The sequence below is a fragment of the Rattus norvegicus genome, chromosome 18 (assembly GCF_021556685.1).
Source record: "Rattus norvegicus strain SHRSP/BbbUtx chromosome 18, alternate assembly SHRSP_T2T, whole genome shotgun sequence".
In the NCBI taxonomy this organism is placed as follows: domain Eukaryota; kingdom Metazoa; phylum Chordata; class Mammalia; order Rodentia; family Muridae; genus Rattus; species Rattus norvegicus.
In genome coordinates, this window is record NC_141551.1 from 28,796,335 (window position 1) to 28,821,947 (window position 25,613).

A 25,613-nucleotide genomic window follows, 5' to 3' on the forward strand; every position below is an offset into this window, starting at 1 on the left:
TCTGCTATTGAAATAATTATCCATTCTTGATTTCCCATTAAAGTGCAAGAGATTTATTAAGTATTACATCCTCAAAGAAGGCTGACTTATGCTCCCAGAGTGAATGAGGCAAAAAGAATTTTTCAGTCATATCACCCACACATGTTAGTTGTCTTTTATGCTAACAACAGCTGCTCATTTGCATACTTTCCTAAATTTTATAAATTTTCCAGAAAGGAAAATGTTAAACCTAATGATGTGCATGCATTATTTTAACCTTTTAAATTCTTGAAATTGTAAATGCCTTATCAATAATGTCTTATAAGCTTTTTCATGTAGTCTAATCAGATTGAAAGAGTTTAGCAAAGATCATTTATGCCTCTGTAATTCTTTTAGTTCTTGGATAAGTGCAGAAATAGGGAATCAGTCATACATTTGGAGCTCATTCAAAGCATTCCATCCTCAGTTGTACAATATACCATTTAGCGTAATATTTGGCAAGAACTCATACTGAAGACCATTCTTGGAACTTTGGTGCTGGAGACCAGCTCCAGAGCACTGGTTCTCTCTTGAAGGTAGCAGAGGGGAAAGAGCAAGGGCAGGGGCAAGACTTGATCTTGCTCAGATCCCATCCAATGACACAGAGATCAGGATACTCTATGAAGCTTACTAAATAAATACAGAAAAGGGAGACTGCATATAAATATCTCATGAACGTCATTGAAGCTGACAGTTCCAGCCCAAAGCCTCCCCCAGACCCCAATCTGAGATGCTGTTTTTCTTGGCCAAGAGTACTGAGGTCCCAGGGTCTACTGCTTTTGCTTTGGCTCCTTGAAGCCAGGGGGGCACGAGTAACCAGTTACACTATTTTATCCTTCTGGAGGCCAAGTTCCCTCGAGGGCTGCATCACACAGGACTTGGGGCTGCAGCTGAGAGCTTGTGCCTTGCTCTGTTTAGAGTGGGGTCCAAGAACCATGCAGACCACCTGGAGGTAAATCTGCAGAAGGGCATTTTGTTTGTCAATTCTCAGAGCGACTGGGAGGAGCTGGGCTGCTGGAGTACACGTAGCATCCACCTAGAGATGATCGTAGACGGGCCACTGCAGGTTTTCCACATGGAGGTCTAGGCCATTGAGGAAGTTAGAGAAAGTGAACAAAAAGTAGTTCTTTCTGTTTTTTAAAAAAACATTTTAAACGATTTATTTATTTTTATGGACATTAATGCTTTGCTTGCATATATGTGAGAGTGTCAGATTCCCTGGAACAGACAGTTGTGAGTTGTTATGTGGGTGCCCCGATTCTCTGGAAGAGCTGCCAGTGCTCTTTATCACCGAGACATCTCTCCAGATCATAAAAAGAGCTTATTTCTGAATCTCTACCTCTGGATGCTCAACTTCCTCTGCAGGGTGTTTCTGATGCTGATATTGGTGTACATTGTCTAACCTATCCATATGTTCAATCTGAATGAGCATTTCATGTTTAAAATAATGATGAAAAAATATAAAAACATATCTCTAGTACTGATTCTTGAGAGGATATATCAGAATTCCTTTATTGTTAACAGTTATTAGTGGCAGTAAACCAGAGCTAACAGAATCTACTCAGATTAAAATAACCATCTGGGCAGTAGTGGTCCATGTCTTTAATCTCGGCACTCGGTAGGCAAAGGCAGGTAGATCTCTAAATTTCAGAACAGCCACGGCTATACAGAGAAACCCTGTCTCAAACAGCAAAAAACAAAACAAAACAAAATAATGCTATCTGGATATGAATGGCAATACAACTAAGTTTGATAAATTCTCTTTTAAAGTAGCCTTCTTTGAAAATCTTCAAAATGACATCGCTATAATTCAACTACATTCTTATGATCTAGATGAAAGCCAGAATAGAAATATCCTGTGCTTCTAAATGATTCTGCTTACTAGTACAGTGTCTGATCTGTTGGTAGTCTTGATGCTGCTGTCCATACCATTCAGGTGCTCTGCCCATGAGCTGCCCGTGGGCCCGGGAAGCTCAGACTGGTGTGGTTCAGTGCAGTGGGCTGCAGGTCGAATCGGCCAGAGAGGACACAACTATTGTGTTGTGGAGTGGCCCCGATTTTATTCGGACCACATGGCCTTCGGCCCCAACCTGCCTCAGTGTCTAGAAGATTGTTTAAATCCTTCGGTGGAAGTAAGTTGTTGATAGCACTTCAGTATTTTTGCTTTTCTTAATAACTAACTGTATTTAGGCTGGAACTACATCTTTGTTTTCTTAATTTTCATTCTAATTTTATCTTTCGAACCACTGATTGTTTGTCTTAGATTCTCTGGTTTGGTCATAGTTATTTCATATGGCATGTATTGGGGATTTTAGACCATTAGGGATTTTTGGATTACCTGTTTTCTTTTTCTTGTTAGTTTTCAATGATTAGCCTTGAAAATAATAGTATATTAGTTTAAAACCTGGTCAGTTGTTTCATAATTCATATGTTTCAAAATTTAGTCAGAATTACAGACTTAAAATATTCCTATAATACAAGAATAGGTCAAAGAGTTTTAAAAATATATTTTTGAATAGATTCCTCAATTGATCTGCCAATGTTTGGAAAGTAACCTCATCAATCACCATACTAATTTTTGTACAATCCAGATATTAAAATATTATATTACAAGTGTAATAGTGGCGATAGTAAGATATGGCTTGTATTTGATTGTAAGATTAATAATTTTGTCATTTTTCAAGTGGAGTGGCAATTATTTTATTTGTGTGCATGCACATGTGTGTATGTGTACATGGGTGTGAAAACCAGAGGTCAGTGTGTTTTCTTCAACTGTGTTTCAATTGAAGTTCTCACTGAACCTGGTGCTTGCTGATTCAGCTGCACTCACTGGCCCCAGGGATCCTTCTGTTTCTACCATCATAGTGCTTGCTTGGCTTTTTCGTGGGTTCTGGGGATCCAAACTCAGGTTCTCATGCTTGGGCAACAAACCCTTTGAGCCATCTCCTTAGCTCATTCTTCCATTACTTTTTCAAAGCGAGGTTGATATTATACCTTTCTTAAACACATATAGTAAAATCATTTGTGAATTTAAAAATTCTTTTTTTGTGCCCTGAGGCTTTTTTTTTCTTTTTCTTTTTTCGGAGCTGGGGACCGAACCCAGGGCCTTGCGCTTTCTAGGCAAGCCCTCTACCACTGAGCTAAATCCCCAACCCCGAATTTAAAAATTCTTAAATATCGCCCAAAGAAGGCCTGTCTTATCATAGTTTATTTGATTATTTTCTTTCTATGTTGGCACATAAACATTGAAAAAAAAAAGAAATTAACATGTATGCCTACCAAAATCATTTTCTTCAATATTGCTTTTCACTTTTCAGCCTGTCTCTTGGTGACTTTCTGATTAATGACCCGTTTCAATCTTGTAAAACATAAGTATAAACCTTATTCTATACTAGCCCTTCTACTAACATCTTTAATTGAGATTATCTTAATTATCAGGTGCTAATATCTATGGTGCAGATACAACAATCATTCACATCTTACTGATGAGAAAACCTGACACTGAAGTCACAGAGGTTGTGTGACCCATTTAAACCTCATTTTGGAGGATTCCAACGTCATGGTGATATATTGATCTTGCACCCATATTCTCTGAATTTTCTGAACTACAACTTACATTTGAAATTTCCTTCCACAAAAATATACAGAACTTGTTTTTGACCAGAAAGCAAAACTCCCTATCCTTCAATGTGATGTTAAAGGCTTTAAATTTTCCTAGCTTTTACCTATTCTTTTTTTTTTTTTTTTTTCGGAGCTGGGGACCGAACCCAGGGCCTTGCGCTCGCTAGGCAAGCGCTCTTCCACTGAGCTAAATCCCCAACCCCTTACCTATTCTTTCATAAAAACTTTTTTTTTCTTAATTCAAATTAAGTTTATGTGGAATGTCATATTTATTCAACAAGTTTATTTTACATTATTTTGTTTGTGGATTATTGTTGTTTTCTATTAATTTCCGTGACATTTTTCTGTAGACAAACATGTGCATTAGTTGTACATACTTTCTTTCCTCCCTTGGGGTAAACTAGTGATATGAAATGTAAAAAAAAGAATTGATCTGAAATCATAACAGTGATCATTAGAGTTCTTGGAGGAAATATTAGGTTTGTGACAGGAGTTTCAATTTCATTTAAGTGCACTGTATATCTATACAGAGGAATAATCCAGGAACCACTGTTATAAAATACTCATGTGAAATGAAAGTCTTAATATCATAGGACTCATCTAAATCTTTCATATCTGACAAGATGAGAACCACTATTATATGTATATATGGTAATAACACAATTATTACCATATGATGCAATTTCATAAAAACTTTTATTTTAGGATCAGGAATACATTACAAGTTCAATCATTAATATTTGATTATTGTATGATGTTGATGTATTGTCTAGGCAGTCTGTGCCATTTAGAAGAGGGATTGAGCACTGGAGTTTGGGCAACATTTTCTTCAGGAATATCTTAAGTGATAGATAACATTTCAAAGGATAAACAGTAAGGTTTCACGGGTGGAAGATAACTATGAATAAAAGAATGCTCTTTGAAGAATGGGAACTTGAAAGATCAGGCACGGGAAGACTATGAAAGCAGGGAAGCACATACAGGATCTTCTATGAATACTTAGGTATCAAGCAAATGGAGATTCTCTTTCCCCCAAGACAGGGTTTCTTTATGTAGCTCTGTCATGTCCTGGAACTTAATAGCCAAGGCTGGCCTTGATTTTAGAAGTCTGCCTGCCTTTGAGTGTTGGTGCTAAAGGCAACCACACCCTGCTGAACAATGAAGATTTAAATAACTGTAGTAGAAAAGAATCCAATCGAGGGAAACATACTAGAGAGAAGCTTTCAGGCATAGGACTCAACATGAATGATAAAGCCAGGTGTGGCGGCACACAACTTTAACCCCAGAATTCCGGAACCTGAGGCAAAAGGGTATGTGTGAGGTCAAGGTCAGCCTGGTCTCCATATTGAGCTCCAGAACAGACAGGACTACACAGAGAGACCATGTCTCAAAAATATATAAATGATAAGAGGAAGGCAAAATGAAATAGATTAAGGTAGGAAAGACCAATTACTGCATACTGATTGATTGATTTATTTAGTGATTGGTTTACTTAAAGCACTGCTTGTACTGCATATTTGCCAAGCATGGCTTTATTTGCTGCTTGGAACAGAATGCCCTGAAGAAATAGCTGAAACAACGTGTCATTGTCCTTCACAATCTGTTGCCTGCCATGTATGCCTCTGTAAACTCTCATTTTCTTGCTTGCCCCACGTTGTGAGTTTAAGGTATAAAATGAGAATGCAGACTGGACCTGTGACCAAAGCCTTTCAGAAACTATGTACTCTATTCTGATACTAGTGACATTTCCTGTCATAGGTGTTGAGGGCTCATGAAAGAAAGACTTCCACAACAAAAATGTAGTGGAATCTATTCTTTTTTAAGTTTGATGTACTAAGAGGGTAAATTACTGGTATGCATTTGAGCATGTAGGGAGTGGGAGAGACACTTATGAACCTGTCACTTTTGAGGTACTAGAATAGTATCATGATTTAGAACATGAATCTAGAACTCAGAGGGTGTTATACACACATTGAGGAATAATTGCTTCTCAAAAATATAAGTCCATGAAAAGACAAAGTCACCAAGAGACAGGCTGAAAAGTGAAAAGCAGTACTGAAGAAAATGATTTTGGTAGGCATACATGTTAATTTCTATTTTTTCAAAATCACTTTTCTTTGGATTTTTTAATTTACATTTCAAATGTTATCCCCTTTCCCGGTCTCCCATCTATAAACCCTTATCCCATCCTCTCCCTTCTTCTCTGAGGGTGTTTCCACACCCATCCACCCACTCCTTCTCACCTCCCTGCCCTGACATTCTCTTACACTGGGGGCAGGGGTCGAGCCTTGGCAGGACCAAGGGCTTCTTCTCCCATTGGTGCCCAACAAGGCCATCCTCTGTTACATATGCAGCTGGAGCCATGGGTCTGTCCACATGTACTCTTTGGGTGGTGGTTTAGTCCCTGGGAGCTCTGGTTGGTTGGTATTGTTGTTCTTATGGGGTTGCAAACCCATTCAGCTTCTTCAATCCTATCTCTAAGTCCTCCAATGGGGACCCTGTTCTTTGCTCAGTGGTTGAATATGAGCATTAGGTAGGCATATATGTTAATTTCTGAGGCTACTATAAGAAATGATCAAAGACTGGGATCAGACATTTGCTTGTCTCACATTTTTTGAGGCCAGAAGTCCAAAATGATGACATAAAGCACTGTAAGAGTCAAGGGACTATGTCCTTTACACACATGTTACAAATAATAAAGCAGGAGAGAATAAAACCTATTTTTTGCTTCTGTTAGTTTCTGATGGTTGTTGGCATTCCCTGACTTGTGATTACATCACATTCAATTTCTGTCTTTATAGTCATAGTGCTTTCTCTTCATGTCTTCTCATCAGATTTCGTTTGATAAGAGCATATGTAATGACATTTAGGGCTGACTTGGATTCTGCAGAATAAATTATTCTTAATTTAGTCACATTGGTTTAGTATGTAAAGTTATATTCATGAATCTTAAAATGTGGGTACATCTTTTGAGGTGCCACTATTCAAGCTTCTATGGCAAGCTTAGAAAGACAGAAAGTAGGTAATGTCTCTGCTGTGGAGGCTGGGTCCTAGAAAGCTAGCTGGAGGCCATGGGAGATTAAGAAAAACAGACACAAAATAGAAGCCAAGCTGGGACTGGTTGGGTTGTATGCATGGATGGAGACATAGCAGCCTCCCCTACCACTCAATCACTTTTGTTATATACTAGGAAAAGAAAAGACTAGCCAGCTTATCTTAATAAAGAATCTTATGGGGGTGATGGTGAGTATGCAGTTTTGTGGAACAAGGAAACTGTGAGTAGAGCCTTCTGCATGGCTGTCTCTTAAAGGTCACCTGCTACACAATCATCTTGCTTCAGCAAACATTGCAGTCTCAGGCATGAAGTAGGGCATGCCACTCCCTTAGGGTTTTATTTTTCAAATCCTACTTTAATAAGTGTGGTTAAATGCTTTAACTTCCCTTCTAGACACCATCCTCCAGAGGCAGTGCAAAGGAAAGGCTGGTAGGGCAAAGGAAGGTGTAGAGCTGTTAGGAAATAGTTATTTGGTGTGAATCCAGTCTGTGTTGTCAGGCTATCAGCAGTTCAGTTCACATGAATTAGCAGCAGCAGTTTGATCCACTTGCAAACACCATTCATGAATCAACAAAGGCCGTTTGATCCAGAAGAAACTTCCAGGCCCTGCCAAATGGCCTGAGTCTGTCAAAGTGGCAAGTAGCTGCCAGAACACTACCAAAAGTTCTTTGATGCATTTCTCTCTACATAGTCATGACAAACGGTGACCAGCAATCTGTGGCAAGGCGAACAAATACCACACAGTGTTGTCCCTCGTCTGTTGAGTTACACTTGTACTCTTTCCAAAGTGTTCTCTCAAGCGTCTACTCTAGCAAAACATCACATGCCCCCTTTCCATGCTGCTTCTAGAGAAACAGCATCTATTCATTCTCAGCAAAATATCCCCCCACATGTCTGCTTCAGTAAAAACATCCTCTCTGGATGAGAATAAGACAATTTCCAGAAAAACATCCCACAACACAACTGAGTCTCCAAAGAAACTAGAAATTCCCACTTCAAACTCCCTTAGTTGTGAGACCTGTTAGACATGGCTTTGTTTATGTCAAGTATGTACACTCAGGACTACAGTCATTCTCCACAAGGTAACCAAGGTGGAGAATCAGAGTGTGAAGTATCAAGTCAACGTTAAAAAAGGAGATGAAAAAAATTTTTTTCTTTTTTTTCAGAGCTGGGGACCGAACCCAGGGCCTTGCGCATGCTAGGCAAGCACTCTACTACTGAGCTAAATCCCCAACCCCAGAGATGAATTTTTTTTTCTGGAAGTTAAAGGTGTTTGAACATCTTAGTTGTGTGAAGAAAAGTAGCAAGCAGAAGAGGAGGCACCAGGGATAAGACAGACAGCACAGAAATGGAGATGGAGTTAATTAGGTTAAATGGAGGGAATCATCTATTTTTTTCCCCAGAGAATAGGGTCAGCCTAAATGGGGAGAGATGGCAAAGTAGTTAAAGGCTTGCTACTCTTCTAGAGCATCTGTGGCTTTTGACAGTGTAATTCAAGTTCCAGAGAACTCAAGACCCTTTTCTGGCCTCCATAGATACCAGACATGCACATGGTCATGTGGATACATGAAGATAAAATATACTCATAAGATAAAAAAATTAAAAGAAGAGTAAGCAAAATAAGTAAGAAAAGAGCCCTCCATTTCCTGTTTTGAGATGTATCTAGGTGGGAAAACCATCAAGTCACATGATGGGAGTAACTTTGAGAAATAGAGAGAAGAAAAATATGAAAAAAGCCTACAGGTAAGAGGGATGCATCCACACGAGTGTCCAATTGATGTATAGGGGAATGCAAATATCTATTGTCACTGTGGATAATAAACAACGTTATACCAAAGATCAATAGGACAAATAAATAGTCAACTGTGTTGGACGTTGAAGAGAATGTTTGAGACGATAAGTGATTCTAGGGTATCTTAAAGGGCATACTGCAAATGGTTGACTTATGTCAAGGGATAAGTGAGTCAATATGTGTGCATTCTGGTAGGCAGGAAGCATAAGAAAGACTCAAGGGACTACGTTATCACAAGGTTAATGCATGCAGTAGAAATAGAGGAACAGGAGTTTGTATGGGTGAGAGAATACAATATTCCACATGGATTTCAGAAGGGGAATAGAGGTACAGAAATGAACCCAATCATCTTTTCTTATAGAGTTGTTCACAGACTACTGAATGTAGTAACTGTATATACAACTTATAACATAATAGTGGGGTCATATATAATTTACACGTACTTTAAGAATTATGTGTTTATGTATTTTATGTGTATGAGTGCTTTGTCTGCATCTGTGCCTACACACCAGAAGAGGGCATAAGATCCCATCATAGACGGTAATAAACAACTACTTGTCTGCCAGGAATTGAACGTGGGACCTCTAGAAGGGCAGCCAGTGCTCGTAACTCCATCTCTCAAGCCCCTACATTTTAGTATATAAAAATATCTTTTTATTGTACTGTTTGGCCTGAAACTTTTTGACTTTGCAGCTATAGTAACAGATAACAGTAATATTCTTTTGCGAATGACGTATTAGCATCAGTGTGTTGTTACTATCACGTATTTGGAAAACTCAGAGTTAAACAGTACCAAATCTTTTCCTACTGATGATGAAATGAGTTCATATTAGGGGGAAAAGCAAGTTTAAACCACTGATAGTAGTTTAAATTATACTAAATAACAGGATGGTATTTCTTGGTATGTTTTCTACAAGGTGAACTGAAAACATAAAATCATTGGTTTATATAGACCGTCCTGTACCCATGAAAACATATTACACATAAACACATTCTTTAAAATACAAACATTGTATCCACTCTTGGAACTTATGGACAGTGTGTATTGTTTGAAATATACTATATAACTGCTCATCTCCCACTTCATGTGTTTTATGTGATCACCATGTTTCCATTTGGAATTAGTGGCGGTAAATGGGAGAATGTCTTGAAAATATTATAGGGAAAGAACATTACTAACAAAACCTGCATGGCTATGAGAACTAGAGATCTACCACAACAAAGCCAAATGTACGTTCTCTAATTAAAAAGTTTACACACACACAGACACACACAGAAACACACACACAGCGCAAGACATTAATTAACATATAATGCTTAAAATAAACAATTTACTGTTCCTGGATATCAAATATTTAACTCACACATACATACTTGCAATGGAAAATTCAGAAAATGCGAGGGAATAAAGGCTTATCAGTGGAAAATATAAAGACTGGTGACGGCTACAGTTACACACTCATGCCTCATGATGTCGCTCTTCACTGCGAACTTTTTTCCCCCCAAAGAAAGTCACTTCCTACAGAGAACTCGCTGTGAATTCTCTAGTCCTAGGACGTCTTCAAAACAGCTTTTGAGAGGCAGTTTCAGGTAAGGTATTCTGTATATTGTAGCTACCACCGCATCTTTCTGCGCGTGTACCATGCTATTATTCTCGCAAAGCGGCCCAGGATCCCGGTGCCTCCTGCTCTCTTTCCTGCTCTTCTCAGCCTGGGAGGCAGGGAGCGGCCAGCTCCACTACTCCATCCCTGAGGAGGCCAAACACGGCACCTTCGTGGGCCGCATCGCACAGGACCTGGGGCTGGAGCTGACGGAGCTGGTGCCCCGTCTATTCAGGGTGGCGTCCAAGGACCGCGGAGACCTTCTGGAGGTAAATCTGCAGAATGGCATTTTGTTTGTGAATTCTCGGATCGACCGGGAGGAGCTGTGCGGGAGGAGCGCGGAGTGCAGCATCCACCTGGAGGTGATTGTGGACAGGCCGCTGCAGGTTTTCCACGTGGAGGTGGAGGTGAAGGACATTAACGACAACCCGCCCGTGTTCCCCGAAACCAACAAAAACATTGTGATTGCAGAGTCGAGACCTCCAGAAACTAGATTTCCACTAGATGGCGCATCCGATGCAGATATTGGAATCAATTCCGCCTTGACCTACCGATTGGATCCCAGTGATTATTTTGCTTTGGCCACGCAAAACAATCGTGAGCGACCTTCTTCATTATCCCTCGTGTTAAAGAAATCATTAGACAGAGAAGAAATTCAGGAACATAGTTTATTACTAACAGCTAGTGACGGAGGCAAACCGGAACTGACTGGCACAGTTCAGCTGCTGATCACCATCCTCGACGTGAACGACAATGCTCCAGAGTTTGATAGGTTCGTTTATAGAGTTAGAGTGTTAGAGGATGTATTTAATGGAACATTGGTGATTAACTTAAACGCCACAGATCCCGACGAGGGTACAAATGGAGATATAATCTACTCCTTCAGGCGGCCTGTATCCCCTGCGGTAGTGCATGCATTTAATATAGATCCCAACAGCGGAGAAGTTAGGACAAAAGGCCTACTGGATTTTGAAGAAATTAAACTGTATGAAATACCCGTGGAGGCAGTGGATAAAGGGAATATCCCAATGACAGGCCATTGTACCCTTCTGGTGGAAGTACTAGATGTAAACGACAATGCACCAGAGGTCACGATCACTTCCCTGTCACTACCAGTCAAAGAAGATGCTCAGCCAAGCACTGTCATAGCTCTGGTCAGCGTGTCTGACCGAGACTCTGGTGACAACGGGCAGGTGACTTGTTCTTTGACACCGCACCTCCCCTTCAAGCTGGTGTCCACTTTCAAGAATTACTATTCATTAGTGTTGGACAGCGCCCTGGACCGTGAGACCACAGCTGACTATAAGGTGGTGGTGACAGCCCGAGACGGGGGCTCACCCTCTCTGTGGGCCACGGCCAGCGTGTCCGTTGAGGTGGCTGACGTGAACGACAACGTGCCTGTTTTCGCGCAGCCTGAATACACCGTGTTTGTGAAGGAGAACAACCCGCCTGGCGCGCACATCTTTACGGTGTCTGCAGTGGACACAGATGCGCAGGAGAACGCGCTGGTGTCCTACTCGCTAGTGGAGCGGAGGGTAGGCGAGCGCTTGTTGTCAAGCTATGTGTCTGTGCACGCTGAAAGCGGCAAGGTATTTGCTCTGCAGCCTCTGGACCATGAGGAGCTGGAGCTGCTGCAGTTCCAGGTGAGCGCGCGGGATGCTGGTGTGCCAGCCCTGGGCAGCAATGTGACTCTGCAGGTGTTTGTGCTGGATGAGAACGACAATGTTCCCACGCTGCTGCCTCACAGAGCTGTCGGAGCTGGGGGGGCAGTGAGTGAGCTTGTGCCTAGGTCAGTGGGTTCAGGGCATGTAGTGGCGAAGGTTCGCGCAGTAGATGCGGACTCTGGTTACAATGCGTGGCTGTCTTATGAGCTGCAGTTGGCAGCAGGGGCCATGAGCAGTCCGTTCCGCGTGGGTCTATACACGGGCGAGATCAGCACGACGCGTGCCCTAGATGAAGCAGATGCACCGCGCCAGCGTCTGTTGGTGTTGGTGAAGGACCACGGCGAGCCCGCGCTAACCGCCACAGCCACTGTGCTGGTGTCTCTGGTGGAGAATGGCCAGGCACCCAAAATATCTTCCCTTGCTTCCGAGAGCATAGCATCTTCGGAGGCGTCTCTGGTGACTGTCAACGTGTACCTGATCATTGCTATTTGCGCGGTGTCCAGCCTGTTGGTGCTCACGCTACTGCTTTACACTGCACTGCGCTGCTCAGCAAGGCCCATTAATGGAGCCTGTGTTCCAGGGAAGCCCATGCTGGTGTGCTCAAGCGCAGTGGGGAGCTGGTCCTACTCGCAGCAAAGGCGACAGAGGGTGTGCTCTGGAGAGGGCCCACCTAAGACTGATCTTATGGCCTTCAGTCCCAGTCTCCCTCCTGTGCTAGGCTCTGCAGAGGATACATGTCAAAGAGAAAGGCAGGTAGAACATTTGAAAGAGGTAAGTTCGTAATATAAAGCATCGTGTCTAACAGTTGTTCCTTCATGATGTCCTTTCTCTCAATCATTTCATTAATCTAGTTAAAAATTTTCTCATCCTTGCCGTCTTTGACAATTTTTTTATTGACATTGGTTTGGTAATTCACTAATGAAATATTGTCAGAAAATGTAGTAAAGTGTCCGAAACTGGGAAAAAATGTTCTTGTGTTCCTTTTTTTTTTGTACTCTTAATAGCTTGGGCATGTTTGTTTTGTATTTAGCATTTTAAATAAAACTAATGCATGGACTGGAACCATTTTACAAGATATTATAGTGAGGCTAAATTTTAAAATGTAGCCTTAATGTAGACCTACATATATAGGTTATTTTTAAAGAGCTCATAACTCCTTAATTCTAAATGACCCTTTTTCTTGAGTTAGGGTCTAGTCAGGGAGCTTAAGTCGGGCTCCAACTTATTATTTTATTATACTTTTAAAAAACTTTTCTAGATATTTTAGCTTTTTAAAAAATGGAACTTACTTTATCCCTAGTTTTTTCCTTTTTTATTCTTTTCTTTTCCTTTGTTCTTTCATATATTATACCCTGGCTGCAGTTTTCCTTCCCTGCCTTCCCCCATGGACTCCTTTAGATTCTTCTGTCTATGCTCTGGAGTGGAGTGTTTGGGATTTCAGGTGCAGTACGTCACACCTGGTTACAAGTGAAATTTGTTTGTTTGCTTATTTATTTATTTATTTATTTATTTATTTGTTATTTACTTATTTAATTGTACAAATCCTCATGTCAAGGTTAGATGAGGCAACCCAGTAGGCAGAAAAGGGTTCCAAGAACAGGCAAAGGAGTCAGAGATACCTTCCCACTCCCACTGTTAGGAGTATCACAAGAAGACAAAGCTATCTAACAATAGCATATGTAGAGGACCTAACTTGGACCCATACAGGATCTGTGACAATTGCTTCAGTCTCCGTGATACCCTCTGAGCCCTGCCTAGTTGATTCTGCTATGTTCTCATGGTGTTATTGACCCTTCCAGCTCCTACAATCCTTCCCCACTGCTTCTTCAGGGTTCCTACGGCTCTGTCTAATGTTTGAACATGGATCTCTGGATCTGATCTCATCAATTGCTCTGATGACAATGGGACTAGGGATTAATCTATGAGTATAGCAGAATATCATTAGTAATCATTTTATTCATATTTTTCAGTCATGTTAACTCTGTCCTGGATCTCTGGGAAGTACAGTCTTTGATTCTTGGTCATCCAGGCAATGTTAGGTGTGGGTTCCCTCTCATAGCATGAGAGGGACCTTAAGTCAGACCATTGGTTGGCCATTTCCACAAGTTCTGCACCACCAGCACATCTTGCAGCAGGACACATTGTAGGTCAAGGGTTTTGTCGATTGGGTTGGTATCCCAGTTCTACTGCTGGAAGCCTTGGCTGACTATAAAAGATGGCTGGTTCAGTCTGCATATTCCCCATTACCACAAGTCTTTGCTAGGGTCATTTTCATAGATTCCAGGGAGCTTCTACTGCACTGGGTTTCAACATTCCCCACCCCAGTGTCCTCCACTTCCAGTTGTCTCTCCCAGTACTCTTCCCCTCCCCACCACTCACCGATCCCTCCTGTTCCCATTCCTACTTGCCCCAAGTCCACCTGAAAATTCTATTTTATTCCCATTTATCAAGACTATCTATGCCTCCCCTTTGAGCCCTCCTTGTTAGTTAGCCTCCCCGAGGCTGTGAATCGTAGCACAATTATTATTTACTTTATAGCTAATGGCTATAAAGTAAGTGAGTATAGCCATTACCTTGTTTGTCCTTCTGAGTCTGGGTTACCTCCCTCAGGATGACTTTTTTTTAAAGTTCTATCCATTTGCTTGCAAATTTCATGATGTTATTTTTTTTAACAGCTGAGTAATAGTCCAGTGTGTAATGTACTACATTTTCTTCATTCATTCTTTAGGTTGTTTCCAGTTTCCAGTTATAAATAAAGCTGCTATGAACATAGTTTAGCAAATATCCTTGTGGTAGAATGAAACATCCCTTGGATATATGCTTAAATGTAGTATAACTGGGTCTTGGGGTAGATTTTCTTAGTGGTTGTACAAGTTTGCACTTCCACTAGCAATGGAGAACTGTTCTCCTCGTTCCACATCCTTTGTTTCCTGTGTTTTTGACTTCAGACATTCTGATAGGTAGAAGATGGAATCTCATGTAGTTTTGATTTGCATTTCCCTGACAATCAAAAATTCTGAACATTTAAGTATTTCTCAGTCATATAAGATTTCTCTGTTGAAAATTCTCTGCACTTCATTTTTAAAATTAGATTATTTGGTTTGTTGATGTTTAGTTTCTTGAATTCTTTGTATATTTTGGATATCTGCTCTCTGTCAGATGTGGAGTTGATCAAGAACGTTCCCCTTTTGTAGGCTGCCATTTTGTCCTATTGACAGTGTCCTTTGCCTTGCTTTTCATTATTCACTCGTTGGTCTTATTGCCTGTGCTATTGGTGTTCTGTTCAGGAAATTGTTCCCTGTGTCAATGCACTCAGGGCTAGCCTGCACTTTCTATTCTATTAAGTTCAGTTTGTCTAGCTTATATGGAGGTCTTTGATCCACTTTGACTTGAGTTTTATGCATTTTTCTATATATTGAGATCCAGTTAGACCAGCACCATTTTTTAAAGATGCTTTCACTTTTCCATTGTGTATGACTGTCTTCTTTATAAAAAAATCTATTACATTTATCAACCTGTCTGTTTTCATGTTAATACCATGCACTTTTTATTACTATACCTCTGTAGTAGAACTCGAAATCAGGGATGGTGATACCTCTGGAATTCTTTTATTGTATAGGATTGTTTTACATCACCTGGGTTTTATGAAGTTCAGTTTATCTGGCTTAAATTGAGGTCTTTCATCCATTTTTACTTGAGTTTCATGTTAGATGATAGATATGGATCCATATGCATTTTTCTACATGTTGAGCTCCAGTTATGGATTTTTTTCACATGAAGCTGAGTATTGCCTTTCAAAGTCTGTAAAGAATTGTGTGAGTTTTTGATGAGGAGTGCATTGAATTTATAGATTGCTATAAGTTGGGCATTTTATTATGTTAATTTTACTGATCTATGAGCATGGGAGATCTTTTCATCTTCTGAAATTTTCTTCAATTTTGTTTTTCAAAGACTTGAAGGTTTTGTTATAGAAGTCTTTCATTTGCTTGGTTAGAGTTACACCAAGATATTTTATATTATTGGCAGCTCAGGATGGCCACTGAATTTTTTGTTAGTCTTTATCCAGCCATCCCTTAATTGTGCTTATCAGTGGTAGGTGTTTTCTGGTAGGGTTTTTGGGGATGCTTTTGTATACTATCATAGAATCTGCAAATAATGATATTTTGACTTCTTTCTTTCCATTTGTATCCCTTTGATCTCCTTCTGATTGCTCTATCTAGAACTTTAAGTACTATATTGAATAGATATAAAGTATTGTCTTGCTCCAAATTTTAGTGAAATTGCTTTGAATATCTCTCCACTTAGTTTGATGTTTGCTATAAGCTTGTTTCAAATTGTCATAATTATGTTTAACTATGTCATTTTTATCCCTAATGTCTCCAAGACTTTTATCATGAAGTAGTATCAGATTTTGTCAAAGACTTTCTTAGCATCTAATGAGATGATTATGTGGTCTTTGTTTTACACTTATTTTATATTGTGGATTACATTGTTTGATTTTGGTGTGTTAAAACATTTCTTTTTTTTTTTTTTTTTTTTGGTTCTTTTTTTTTCGGAGCTGGGGACCGAACCCAGGACCTTGCGCGTCCTAGGTAAACGCTCTACCACTGAGCTAAATCCCCAGCCCCAAAACATTTCTGTATCTTTAGGATTTCTGTATCTGTATCAAGTAGGAGGCCTACTTGATTCTGGTAGATATTCTTTTTGATGTATTCTTGAATTTAAGATTTCAAGTATTTCATTGGGTACTTTTGCATCTATATTCATGATGAATAAGTCTTTTAATTTGTTGAATATTCACCTGTGACTGTGGCCTCATAAAATGAATTTGGCAATATTCCTTCTATTTCTATTTTGTAGATTAATTTGAAAAATATTGGCATTAGCTCTTCTTTGAAAGTCTGGTAGAATTCTTTATTAAAACAGCTGGGCTCTGAGTTTTGTTCTGTTTTTGTTTTCTGATTTTTGGTTGGGAGAATTTTAATGATTGCTTCTGTTTCTTTTGGGACTATAAGTCTATTTAAATTGCTTATCTGATCTTGATTTAACTTTGGTAAGTGGCGTCTATCAGGAAAAGTATTTCTTTAAGATTTTCTAATTTTGTAGAATATATGTTTTTATTTTATTTTATTTTTTAACATTCTTTTTTTTTATTAACTTGAGTGTTTCTTATTTACATTTCGAGTGTTATTCCCTTTCCCGGTTTCCAGGCAAACATCCCCCTAATCCCTCCCCCTCCCCTTCTTTATGGGTGTTCCCCTCTCCACCCTCCCCCCATTACTGCCCTCCCCCCAACAATCACGTTCACTGGGGGTTCAGTCTTAGCAGGACCAAGGGCTTCCCCTTCCACTGGTGATCTTACTAGAATATTCATTGCTACCTATGAGGTCAGAGTCCAGGGTCAGTCCATGTATAGTCTTTAGGTAGTGGCTTAGTCCCTGGAAGCTCTGGTTGATTGGCATTGTTGTTCATAAGGGGTATCGAGCTCCTTCAAGCTCTTCGAGTTCTTTCTCTGATTCCTTCAACAGGGGTCCCGTTCTCAGTTCAGTGGTTTGCTGCTGGCATTCGCCTCTGTATTTGCTGTATTCTGGCTGTGTCTCTCAGGAGCGATATACATCCGGCTCCTGTCGGCCTGCACTTCTTTGCTGCATTCATCTTGTCTAATTGGATGGCTGTATATGTGTGGGCCACATGTGGGGCAGGCTCTGAATGGTGTTCCTTCTGTGTCTGTTTTAATCTTTGCCTCTCTATTCCCTGCCAAGGGTATTCTTGTTCCCCTTTTAAAGAAGGAGTGAAGCATGTTTTTAAAGTAGGACATGCTTGTTTGGATTTCCCAATAGCTGATGTTATATCCCTCCCTTTTGCTTTTGCTTTTATTTATATGGATATTTTTCTCCATCTTTTAATTAGATTGGATTTGATGTCTTCTCTCTTTCTTAAGATATTAGAATGGCCATAGCAGCTTGTTTTCTTGGTGTATTTTCTTGGAAAATGTTTCCCAACTCTTTACTATGAGGTAATGTTTATCTTTGATACTGAGGTGTTTTTCTTGTATTTATTAGAAGGGTAGATCCCATTTTTCACATCTATTTTGTTAGTGTGTATCATTCTATTGAGGAATTTAATCCATTGATACTGAGTGATATCAATGACAAATGACAGTTAATTCCTGTTATGTTGTTGTTGTTGTTGTTGGTGGTGGTGGTGGTGGTGGTAGTGGTGATAGTGTGCATGTGTGTATTTCTTTCCCTTTTTTGGTTTTGTTGGTATGACATTTATTTTCTTTGTTTTTATGGCTAGAGTTAGCTTTTCTCAGTTGGAATTTTTCTTCTAGCATATTCAGTAGGCCTGGATTGGTGGAAAGATACTGTTTAAATTTGGTTTTGTCATGGGATATCTTGTTTTCTTCATCTATGGTGATTGAAAGTTTTGCTGAGTACAGTAGTCTGGGATCACATCTGTGGTCTCTTTGAGTCTGCAGGACATCTGTCCATGCCTTTTTGGCTGTTGGAGTCTCCATTGAGAAATTGAGTGTAATTCTAATAGGTGTGCCTTTGTATGTTACTTGGCCTTTTCCCCTTGCAGCTTTTATTATTCCTTCTGTGTTTTGTATAGTTAGTGTTTTGATTATTATATGATGAGGGGACTCCCTTTTGTGGTCCATCCAATTCATTTGGTGTTCTGTAAGCTTCTTGCACCTTTATAAGACATGTCCTTCTTTGGGTTAGGAAATTTTCCTTTTATGATTTTGTTGAAAATCTTTTCTGGGCCTTTGAACTGGAATAATTCTTCTTCTCCTCCTCCTGCTTCTGCTTCTGCTCCTCCTCCTCCTGCTGCTTCTGCTCCTCCTCCTCCTGCTCCTGCTCCTCCTCTTCCCCCTCTTCCTCCTCCTCCTTCTCCTTCTCCTCCTCCTTCTTCTCCTTCTTCTCATTCTTCTCCTTCATCTCCTTCTCCTTCCTTCCTTCTTCCTCTTCCTCTTTCTCTCCTCTTCCAATTACTAGTTTTTGAATGAATGAATGAATATTCAAAATGCTACCCTCCTACTGGTCCCTCCCTCACTGAGTTTCTTCCCCACTCCCCTTTCTCCTCTGGAGGTGGAATCCCCCTAGGTATCTCTCACCTTGGTAATCAAATCTTTGACAGATTAGGCACATTCCTTCCCACTGAGGCTACACAGGGCAGCCATCAAGACTGAGCTATCTGTCTGGTACATATATGCTGGGGATAGGGGCTCAATCTAACCCATGAGAGCTCCCAGGAGTCTAGGTTTGTTGACTCTGTTGATCTTCCTGAGGGGTTCCCATATACTTCTGGGCCTTAAATCCTTCCCCCAACTCTTCTATAAGTGTTCCCAACCTCCATATAATGTTTGGCTGAGGGTATCTACTTCTGTTTCAGTTCTGCTTCTGCTTCTTAGACTTCAGTTATGCCACACTCCTGTCTGCAAGCATAACAGAGTATCATTAATAATGTCATGGATTAGTGCTTTCTGATGGGATGAGTTTTGAGTTGGACTGGTTATTGATTGGCCTTTCCTTTGGTCTCTGCTCCATTTCTGCCTTTTTTATACCCTCCCCTGCATTTATTTTTAGATAGGACAAATTTTGGGTTGAAATTTTGTGAGTGGGTTGGTGTCCTGACCCTTCCACTGGGGTCCTGTCTAGTTCCAGGAGGTGGCCTCTTCTGGTTCCATGTCCTCACTGTTAGGCAACTCAGGATTGTTCAGAATTGTTTTGGCTATCCTGGGTTTTTTGTTTTTCTATAAGAAATTGAGAATTGTTCTTTTGAGGTCTGTAAAAACTTTTATTGGAATTTTGATGTTGATTACATTAAATCTGTAGATTGCTTTTGGTAAGATAACCATTATCACTATGTTAATCGTGCTAATCCATGAGTATGGAAGATTTTTCCATCTTCTGGTATCTTCAATATCTTCAGGGAATTTTTGTTATACAGATCTTTTACTTGCTTGGTTCGAGTTACACCTAGATATTTTATATTATTTTTGGCTATTGTGAAGGGTGTTGTTTGCATAACTTCTTTCTCTGCCCATTTATCACTTTTATAAAGGAGGGCTACTGATTTCTTTGAGTTAATTTGATATCCAGCCACTTTCCTGAAGTTGTTTATCAGCTATAGGAGTTCTCTGATAGAATTTTGGCAATTGCTTATGAATGCTACGATATAATCCATGAATAGTGATACCTTGACTTCTTTCTTTTCTTTTTCTTTTTTGGCATTAGTTATGAATTCTTCCTTTTCAATTTTTATTCCTTGGTCTCAATTTGTTGTCTTATTGCTGTAGCTAGATTCAAGAACTATATTCAACAAATAGTGGGAGACTAGGCAGCTTTGTCTTGTTCCTGATTTTAATGGAATTGTTTTTAAGTTTATCTCAATTTAATTTGTTTTTGGCTATTGGCTTGCTATAGACTGCTTTTATTATGTTTAGGTATGTGCCTTGAATCCATGATTCCTCCAATACTTTTAATATGAAGGGATTTTTTCAAAGGCATTTTTTTTAGCATCTAATGAGATGTCATTTTTTCTTTCAGTTTGTTTATATAGTAGATTATACTAATGGATTTTCACATTTTGAACCATCCTTGTATCCCTAGGATGAAGCTTACTTGATCCTGGTGAATTATGTTTTTGATGGGGTTCTTGGGTTTTGTTTGCAAGAATTTTACTGAGTACTTTTGTGTCGATGTTCATAAGTGAAATTGATCTGAAGTACTCTTTCTTTATTGAGTCTTTGTGTGGTTTAGGTATCAGAACAACTGTGGCCTCATAGAATGAATTAGGTTTTGTTCCTTTTGTTCCTATTTTGTGGAATAGTTTCAGAAGTATTGGTATTGCTCTTCTTTGAATGTCTGGAAGAACTCTGCACTAAAACCATCTGGCCTTGGACTTTTCATTGTTGTGGTTGTTGTTGGGAGATTTTTAATGACTGTTTCTATTTCTTTAGGATGGTTTAGAACATTTACCTGATTTGGATTTAACTTTGGTATGTGGTATCTGTCCAAAAATTAATCTATTTCATTTAAATTTCCCAGTTTTGTAGAATATGGGCTTTTAAAGTAAGACCTAATGACAGTTTGGAATTCCTCAGTTCCTGTTAAGTCTCCCTTTTCCATTTTTGATTTTGTTAATTTGGATAATGCCTTTGTGCCTTTTACTTAGTTTGGCTAAGGGTTTGTCTATTTTGTTGGTTTTCTCAAAGATCCGACTTTTAGTTTTTTTGATTCTTTGTAATGTATTTTTGTTTCTTTTTTAAATTTCTTTTTAAATGTATTTTTAAAAGATTTATTTATGTATTAATTAATTAATAAGATTTATTGTTGTCTTCAGACACACTAGAAGAAAGCATCAGATCTCATTAAAGATGGCTGTGTACCACCATGTGGTTGTTACAATTTGAACTCAGGACCTCTGAAAGAGCAGTCAGTACTCTTAACCACTGAGCCATCTCTCCAGCCCATATTTTTATCTCTTAATTGATTGATTTCAGCCCTGAGTTTCATTATTTCCTACCCTCTACTCCTTTTGAGTGTGTTTGCTTCCTTTTGTTCTAGGGCTTTCAGTTGTGCTGTTAAGTTGTTAGTATGAGATCTCTCCAATTTCTTTTTTTATATACATTTTTTAAATCTTTATTAACTTGAATATTTCTTATTTACATTTCGATTGTTATTCCCCTTCCTAGTTTCCGGGTCAACATCCCCCTAGCCCTTCCCCCTCCCCTTCTATATGGGCTTCCCCTCCCTATCCTCTCCCGATTACCACCCTCTCCCCAACAATCACGTTCACTGGAGGTTCAGTCTTGGCAGGACCAAGGGCTTCCCCTTCCACTGGTGCTCTTACTAGGCTAGTCATTGCTACCTATGAGGTTGGAGCCCAGGGTCAATCCATGTATAGTCTTTGGGTAGTGGCTTAGTCCCTGGAAGCTCTGGTTGGTTGGCATTGTTGTTCATATGGGGTCTTGAGCCCCTTCAAGCTCTTCCAGTCCTTTCTCTGATTCCTTCAATGGGGGTCCCATTCTCAGTTTAGTGGAGTGCTGCTGGCATTCGCCTATGTATTTGCTGTATTGTGGGTGTGTGTCTCTCAGGAGAGATCTACATCTGGTTCCTAATGCTATGAATTTTACTCTTAGCACTGCTTTCATTATGTCCCATAAGTTTGTGTAAGTTGTACCTTCATTTTCATTGAATTTTTGAGTCTTTAATTTCTCTCTCTCTCTCTCTCTCTCTCTCTCTCTCTCTCTCTCTCTCTCTCTCCTCTCTCTCTGGTTATTTGATAGGATACAAGATACTATTTCAATGTTATTGAGGCTTCCTTTGTGCCTGTTAAATCCATTTGGTTTATAACATCTGTTAGTTTCATTCTTTCTCTGTTCATTCTTGATCTGTCCATTGGTTAAAGTGGGTTATTGAAGTCCCCCACTATTATTGTGTGGTGTCAAATGTGCGATTTGAGTTTTAGTTAAGTTTCTTTGACAAATGTTTGTCCTTGCATTTGGGGCATAGGTGTTCAAAATTGAGATATCATCTTGGTGAATTTTTCATTACATGAGTATGAAATATCCTTTTTTATCTTTTGGTTACTTTGTTTGAACATCTATTTTATTAGATATTATAATGGATACTCCATCTTGTTTCTTGGGTCTGTTTGCTTGGAAAAGTTTTTTCTAGCCTTTTAGTCTGAGGTAGTGTCTATCGTTGTTGCTGAGATGTGTGTCTTGTATGCATCAGAATGATGTGCCCTGATTATGTATCAGTCTGATAGACTGTCTTTTCTTTCTATTTTTAAATTTATTTTTATTGGTTATTTTATTTATTTACATTTCAAATGTTATCCTCTTTCCCAGTTTTCCCTCCACAATCCCCCCATCGCATCCTGCCCCCCTGATTCTGTGAGAGTGCTTCCCCATTCCCCTACCCACTCCCACCTTACCACCCTAGAATTCCCCTACACTGAGCATGAAGCCTTCACAGGATCGAGGGCCTCCCTCCCACTGATGCCAGATAAGGCTTTTCTCTGCTATATGTGCAGCTGGAGCCATGGGTTCCTCCATGGGTATTCTTTTGTTGGTGGTTTAGTCCATGGGTGCTCTGGGGGGGTCTAGTTGGTTGATATTGTTCTTTATATGGGATTGCAAACCCCTTTAGCTACTTTATTCTTGTCCCTAACTCCTCCAATGGGGTCCCTGTGCCCAGTCTGGTGGTTGGCTGCAATCATCTGCATCTGTATTTGTCAGACTCTGGCAGAGCCTCTCAGGAGACAGCTCTATCAGGTTCCTGTCAGCAAGGACTTCTTGACATCAGCAATAGTGTCTGGGTTTGGTGTCTATATGTGGGATGGATCCCCTGGTGTGGAAGTCTCTGGGTGGCCTTTTCTTTAGTCTCTGCTCCACTCTTTGTCCCTATATTTCCTTTAGACAGAAGAAATTCTGTGTTAAAAATTGAAACATGTGGGTGACTCCTTCCCTCAGCCAGGGGCCATGCCTAACTTTTGGATATAGTCTCTACAGGTTCTCTCTCCCCTTTGTTGGGTATTTCAGCTAATGTCATCCCTGTTGGGTCCTGGAAGCATCTTGCTTTCCTGGCATCTGGGACTTTCTGGTGGCTACCCTTAGTTATGCATCCCCAAGTGCTCCACACCTCTATTCAATTTCCTGACCCTCTGTACATCTCCCTTTTCTTCCCCATACCTGATCAGGTATTTATCATTAGAAACAAAATCTGTACTAGAACTTCTAAATTAGAAGGAGGAAGATAATGGGTAATCATTGAATCAAATCCTTAAACCAGAAAAGTTAAAAAAGGAATAGCAAAGTAAAAGAGTGAATAAGTATTGAATAAAATGGGAATTTGTGATCAAGCATTAGGTAAGCATTGTAACAAATGTAACTAATATGATATAAATTTTCATTAAAATAATATTATTATCTTAAGCTTAAAAAGCAATGTTCCCTCTCTTGTTTTTACTAAGAACTATACTTCATGTAAAGAATAAACATTGAAAGTGTAAATATAGACAAATATCAAAATGAATTCTAATTTTATGACAGCATTTGTTGTCTTTAACAAAAAGTTTAGTTAAAAGAAATAAATATGATAGAGATATTATGTAGTGAAATATATCAATTTATTATTTTTTAGTTCTCCCATAATAAACAATAATAAAACTGCAGTAATAGTATAGAAGGGAAAGAGGAAACAAATGAGACAAACCCTAAGATTGCCCTCATCTCATCATCTAGAAGAATTTCTTTGATGCCACAGAGGAAGAAGAAAAATAACAAAACTCAGGCAGTAGCTTTAGAGCATGGAAGAGGCAGAAGTCAGAGTACAAAGGCTCAGAAATAGAGAATTTGCAGAGAAGGACACAGAACTAAGGACAACATAAAAAAAGCCCAGGTAATCAGCAATGGATTCTCCACCAATCTTTGGTGTAATATTAATATGCACACGAACTGGGTAAAATTCCATAAAACTATGCAAATAATAACTAAAAAGTCTGAGTAAAATAATTTAGAGAACTCACACAGTCTTGAAATGCTTCAAGCTTTCGCCAGTCATGAAAGACAAAAATAATATTTTATTGGATAATTTTTATTTACATCTCAAATGCTGTCCCCTTTCCTCTAAAAACCCCCTATTCCATACCCCCTCACTCTGCTTCTATGAGGGTGATCCCCCACCCACCCACTCTCTCCTGCCTTCCCGCCCTGGCATTCCCTTACACTAAGGCATTAAGTCATCACATAACCAAGGGCCTCTCCTCCCATTGATGCTCAACAATGCCATCCTCTGCTACATATGAAGCTGGAGCCATGGGTCCCTCCAGGTGTACTCTTTTGTTGGTGGTTTAGTCCCTGCTCCACACTTTGTTTCCACAAATCTTCCTGTGATTATTTTTGTTCTCCCTTCTAAGAAGGACTGAATAATCTAGACTTTGGTCTCCCTTCTTCTTGAGCTTCATGTGGTCAGTGAATTGTATCTTAGGTATTTCCAGCTTTTGGGCTAATATCCACTTCTTATTGAGTGAATACCATATGTGTTCTTTTGTGATTAGATCAACTCATTCAGGATGATATTTTTTAGTTCCACCCATTTGCCTAAGAATTTCACGAAGTCATTGTTTTTACTAGCTGTGTAGTACTACATTGTGTAAATGTACCACATTTTCTGTATCCATTAGCTGAAGGACATCTGGGTTATTTCCAGCTTCTGGCTATTATAAATAAGGGAGCTACGAACATAGTGGAGGATGTGTCCTTTTATACATTGGAGCATCTTTTGAGTATAAGCCCAGGAATGGTATAGCTGGATCCTTAGGTAGTACTATGTTAAATTTTCTAAGGAATTGCCAGACTGATTTCCAGAGTGGTTGTAGCAGTTTGTAATCCCACTAACAATTGAGGAGTGTTCCTCTTTCTCCACATCCTTGCCAGCATCTGTTGTCACTTGAGTTTTTGATCTTAGCCATTCTGACTGATGTGAAGTGGAACCTCAGGGTTGATTTGAGTTGCATTTTCCTGATGACTAAGGATGGTGAACATTTCTTGTAGTGCTTCCTAACCATTTTATACTCCTCAGTTGAAAAATCTTTGTTCAGTTTTATATCCCATTTTTAATAGGGTTATTTGATTCTCTGGAGTTTAATATCTTTAGTTCTTTGCATATATAGAATATTAACCCTCTCTCAGATGTAGGATTGGTAAAGATCTTTTCCCAATCTGTTGGTTGCTGTTTTGTCCTAATGACAGTGTCCTTTGCCTTACAGAAGCTTTGGAATTTTATGATTTCCCATTTTTCGATTCTCGATCTTAGAGCATAGGCCATTGGTGTTCTGTTCAGGAA

At 39.5% G+C, this 25,613-nt stretch overlaps 13 protein-coding genes across 13 annotated transcripts in view; all 13 read left to right on the plus strand.

Annotated features, from left to right (window-relative positions):
* The window catches only part of Pcdha1 (protocadherin alpha 1), a 264,765-nt gene that overhangs the window by 75,669 nt on the left and 163,483 nt on the right, over positions 1 to 25,613 (plus strand). The gene's annotated exons all lie outside the window — the stretch shown is intronic.
* The window catches only part of Pcdha2 (protocadherin alpha 2), a 255,785-nt gene that overhangs the window by 66,689 nt on the left and 163,483 nt on the right, over positions 1 to 25,613 (plus strand). The gene's annotated exons all lie outside the window — the stretch shown is intronic.
* Pcdha3 (protocadherin alpha 3) overlaps positions 1 to 25,613 on the plus strand; it is a 249,612-nt gene that overhangs the window by 60,516 nt on the left and 163,483 nt on the right. The window lies entirely within an intron of this gene.
* Pcdha4 (protocadherin alpha 4) overlaps positions 1 to 25,613 on the plus strand; it is a 243,172-nt gene that overhangs the window by 54,072 nt on the left and 163,487 nt on the right. The window lies entirely within an intron of this gene.
* Pcdha5 (protocadherin alpha 5) overlaps positions 1 to 25,613 on the plus strand; it is a 235,590-nt gene that overhangs the window by 46,493 nt on the left and 163,484 nt on the right. The gene's annotated exons all lie outside the window — the stretch shown is intronic.
* Pcdha6 (protocadherin alpha 6) overlaps positions 1 to 25,613 on the plus strand; it is a 228,659-nt gene that overhangs the window by 39,563 nt on the left and 163,483 nt on the right. The gene's annotated exons all lie outside the window — the stretch shown is intronic.
* The window catches only part of Pcdha7 (protocadherin alpha 7), a 222,498-nt gene that overhangs the window by 33,402 nt on the left and 163,483 nt on the right, over positions 1 to 25,613 (plus strand). The gene's annotated exons all lie outside the window — the stretch shown is intronic.
* Positions 1 to 25,613, plus strand: part of Pcdha8 (protocadherin alpha 8) — a 216,569-nt gene that overhangs the window by 27,473 nt on the left and 163,483 nt on the right. The gene's annotated exons all lie outside the window — the stretch shown is intronic.
* The window catches only part of Pcdha9 (protocadherin alpha 9), a 211,291-nt gene that overhangs the window by 22,194 nt on the left and 163,484 nt on the right, over positions 1 to 25,613 (plus strand). The window lies entirely within an intron of this gene.
* The window catches only part of Pcdha10 (protocadherin alpha 10), a 204,937-nt gene that overhangs the window by 15,841 nt on the left and 163,483 nt on the right, over positions 1 to 25,613 (plus strand). The gene's annotated exons all lie outside the window — the stretch shown is intronic.
* Pcdha11 (protocadherin alpha 11) overlaps positions 1 to 25,613 on the plus strand; it is a 197,937-nt gene that overhangs the window by 8,841 nt on the left and 163,483 nt on the right. The gene's annotated exons all lie outside the window — the stretch shown is intronic.
* Pcdha12 (protocadherin alpha 12) overlaps positions 1 to 25,613 on the plus strand; it is a 192,027-nt gene that overhangs the window by 2,931 nt on the left and 163,483 nt on the right. The window lies entirely within an intron of this gene.
* Positions 10,083 to 25,613, plus strand: part of Pcdha13 (protocadherin alpha 13) — a 179,018-nt gene continuing 163,487 nt past the window's right edge. Inside the window, exon 1 of the mRNA NM_053934.3 lies at positions 10,083 to 12,522. Coding sequence (NP_446386.2) covers positions 10,129 to 12,522 — 2,394 coding nt within the window. The 5' untranslated portion in view covers positions 10,083 to 10,128. The remainder of the gene's footprint in view (positions 12,523 to 25,613) is intronic.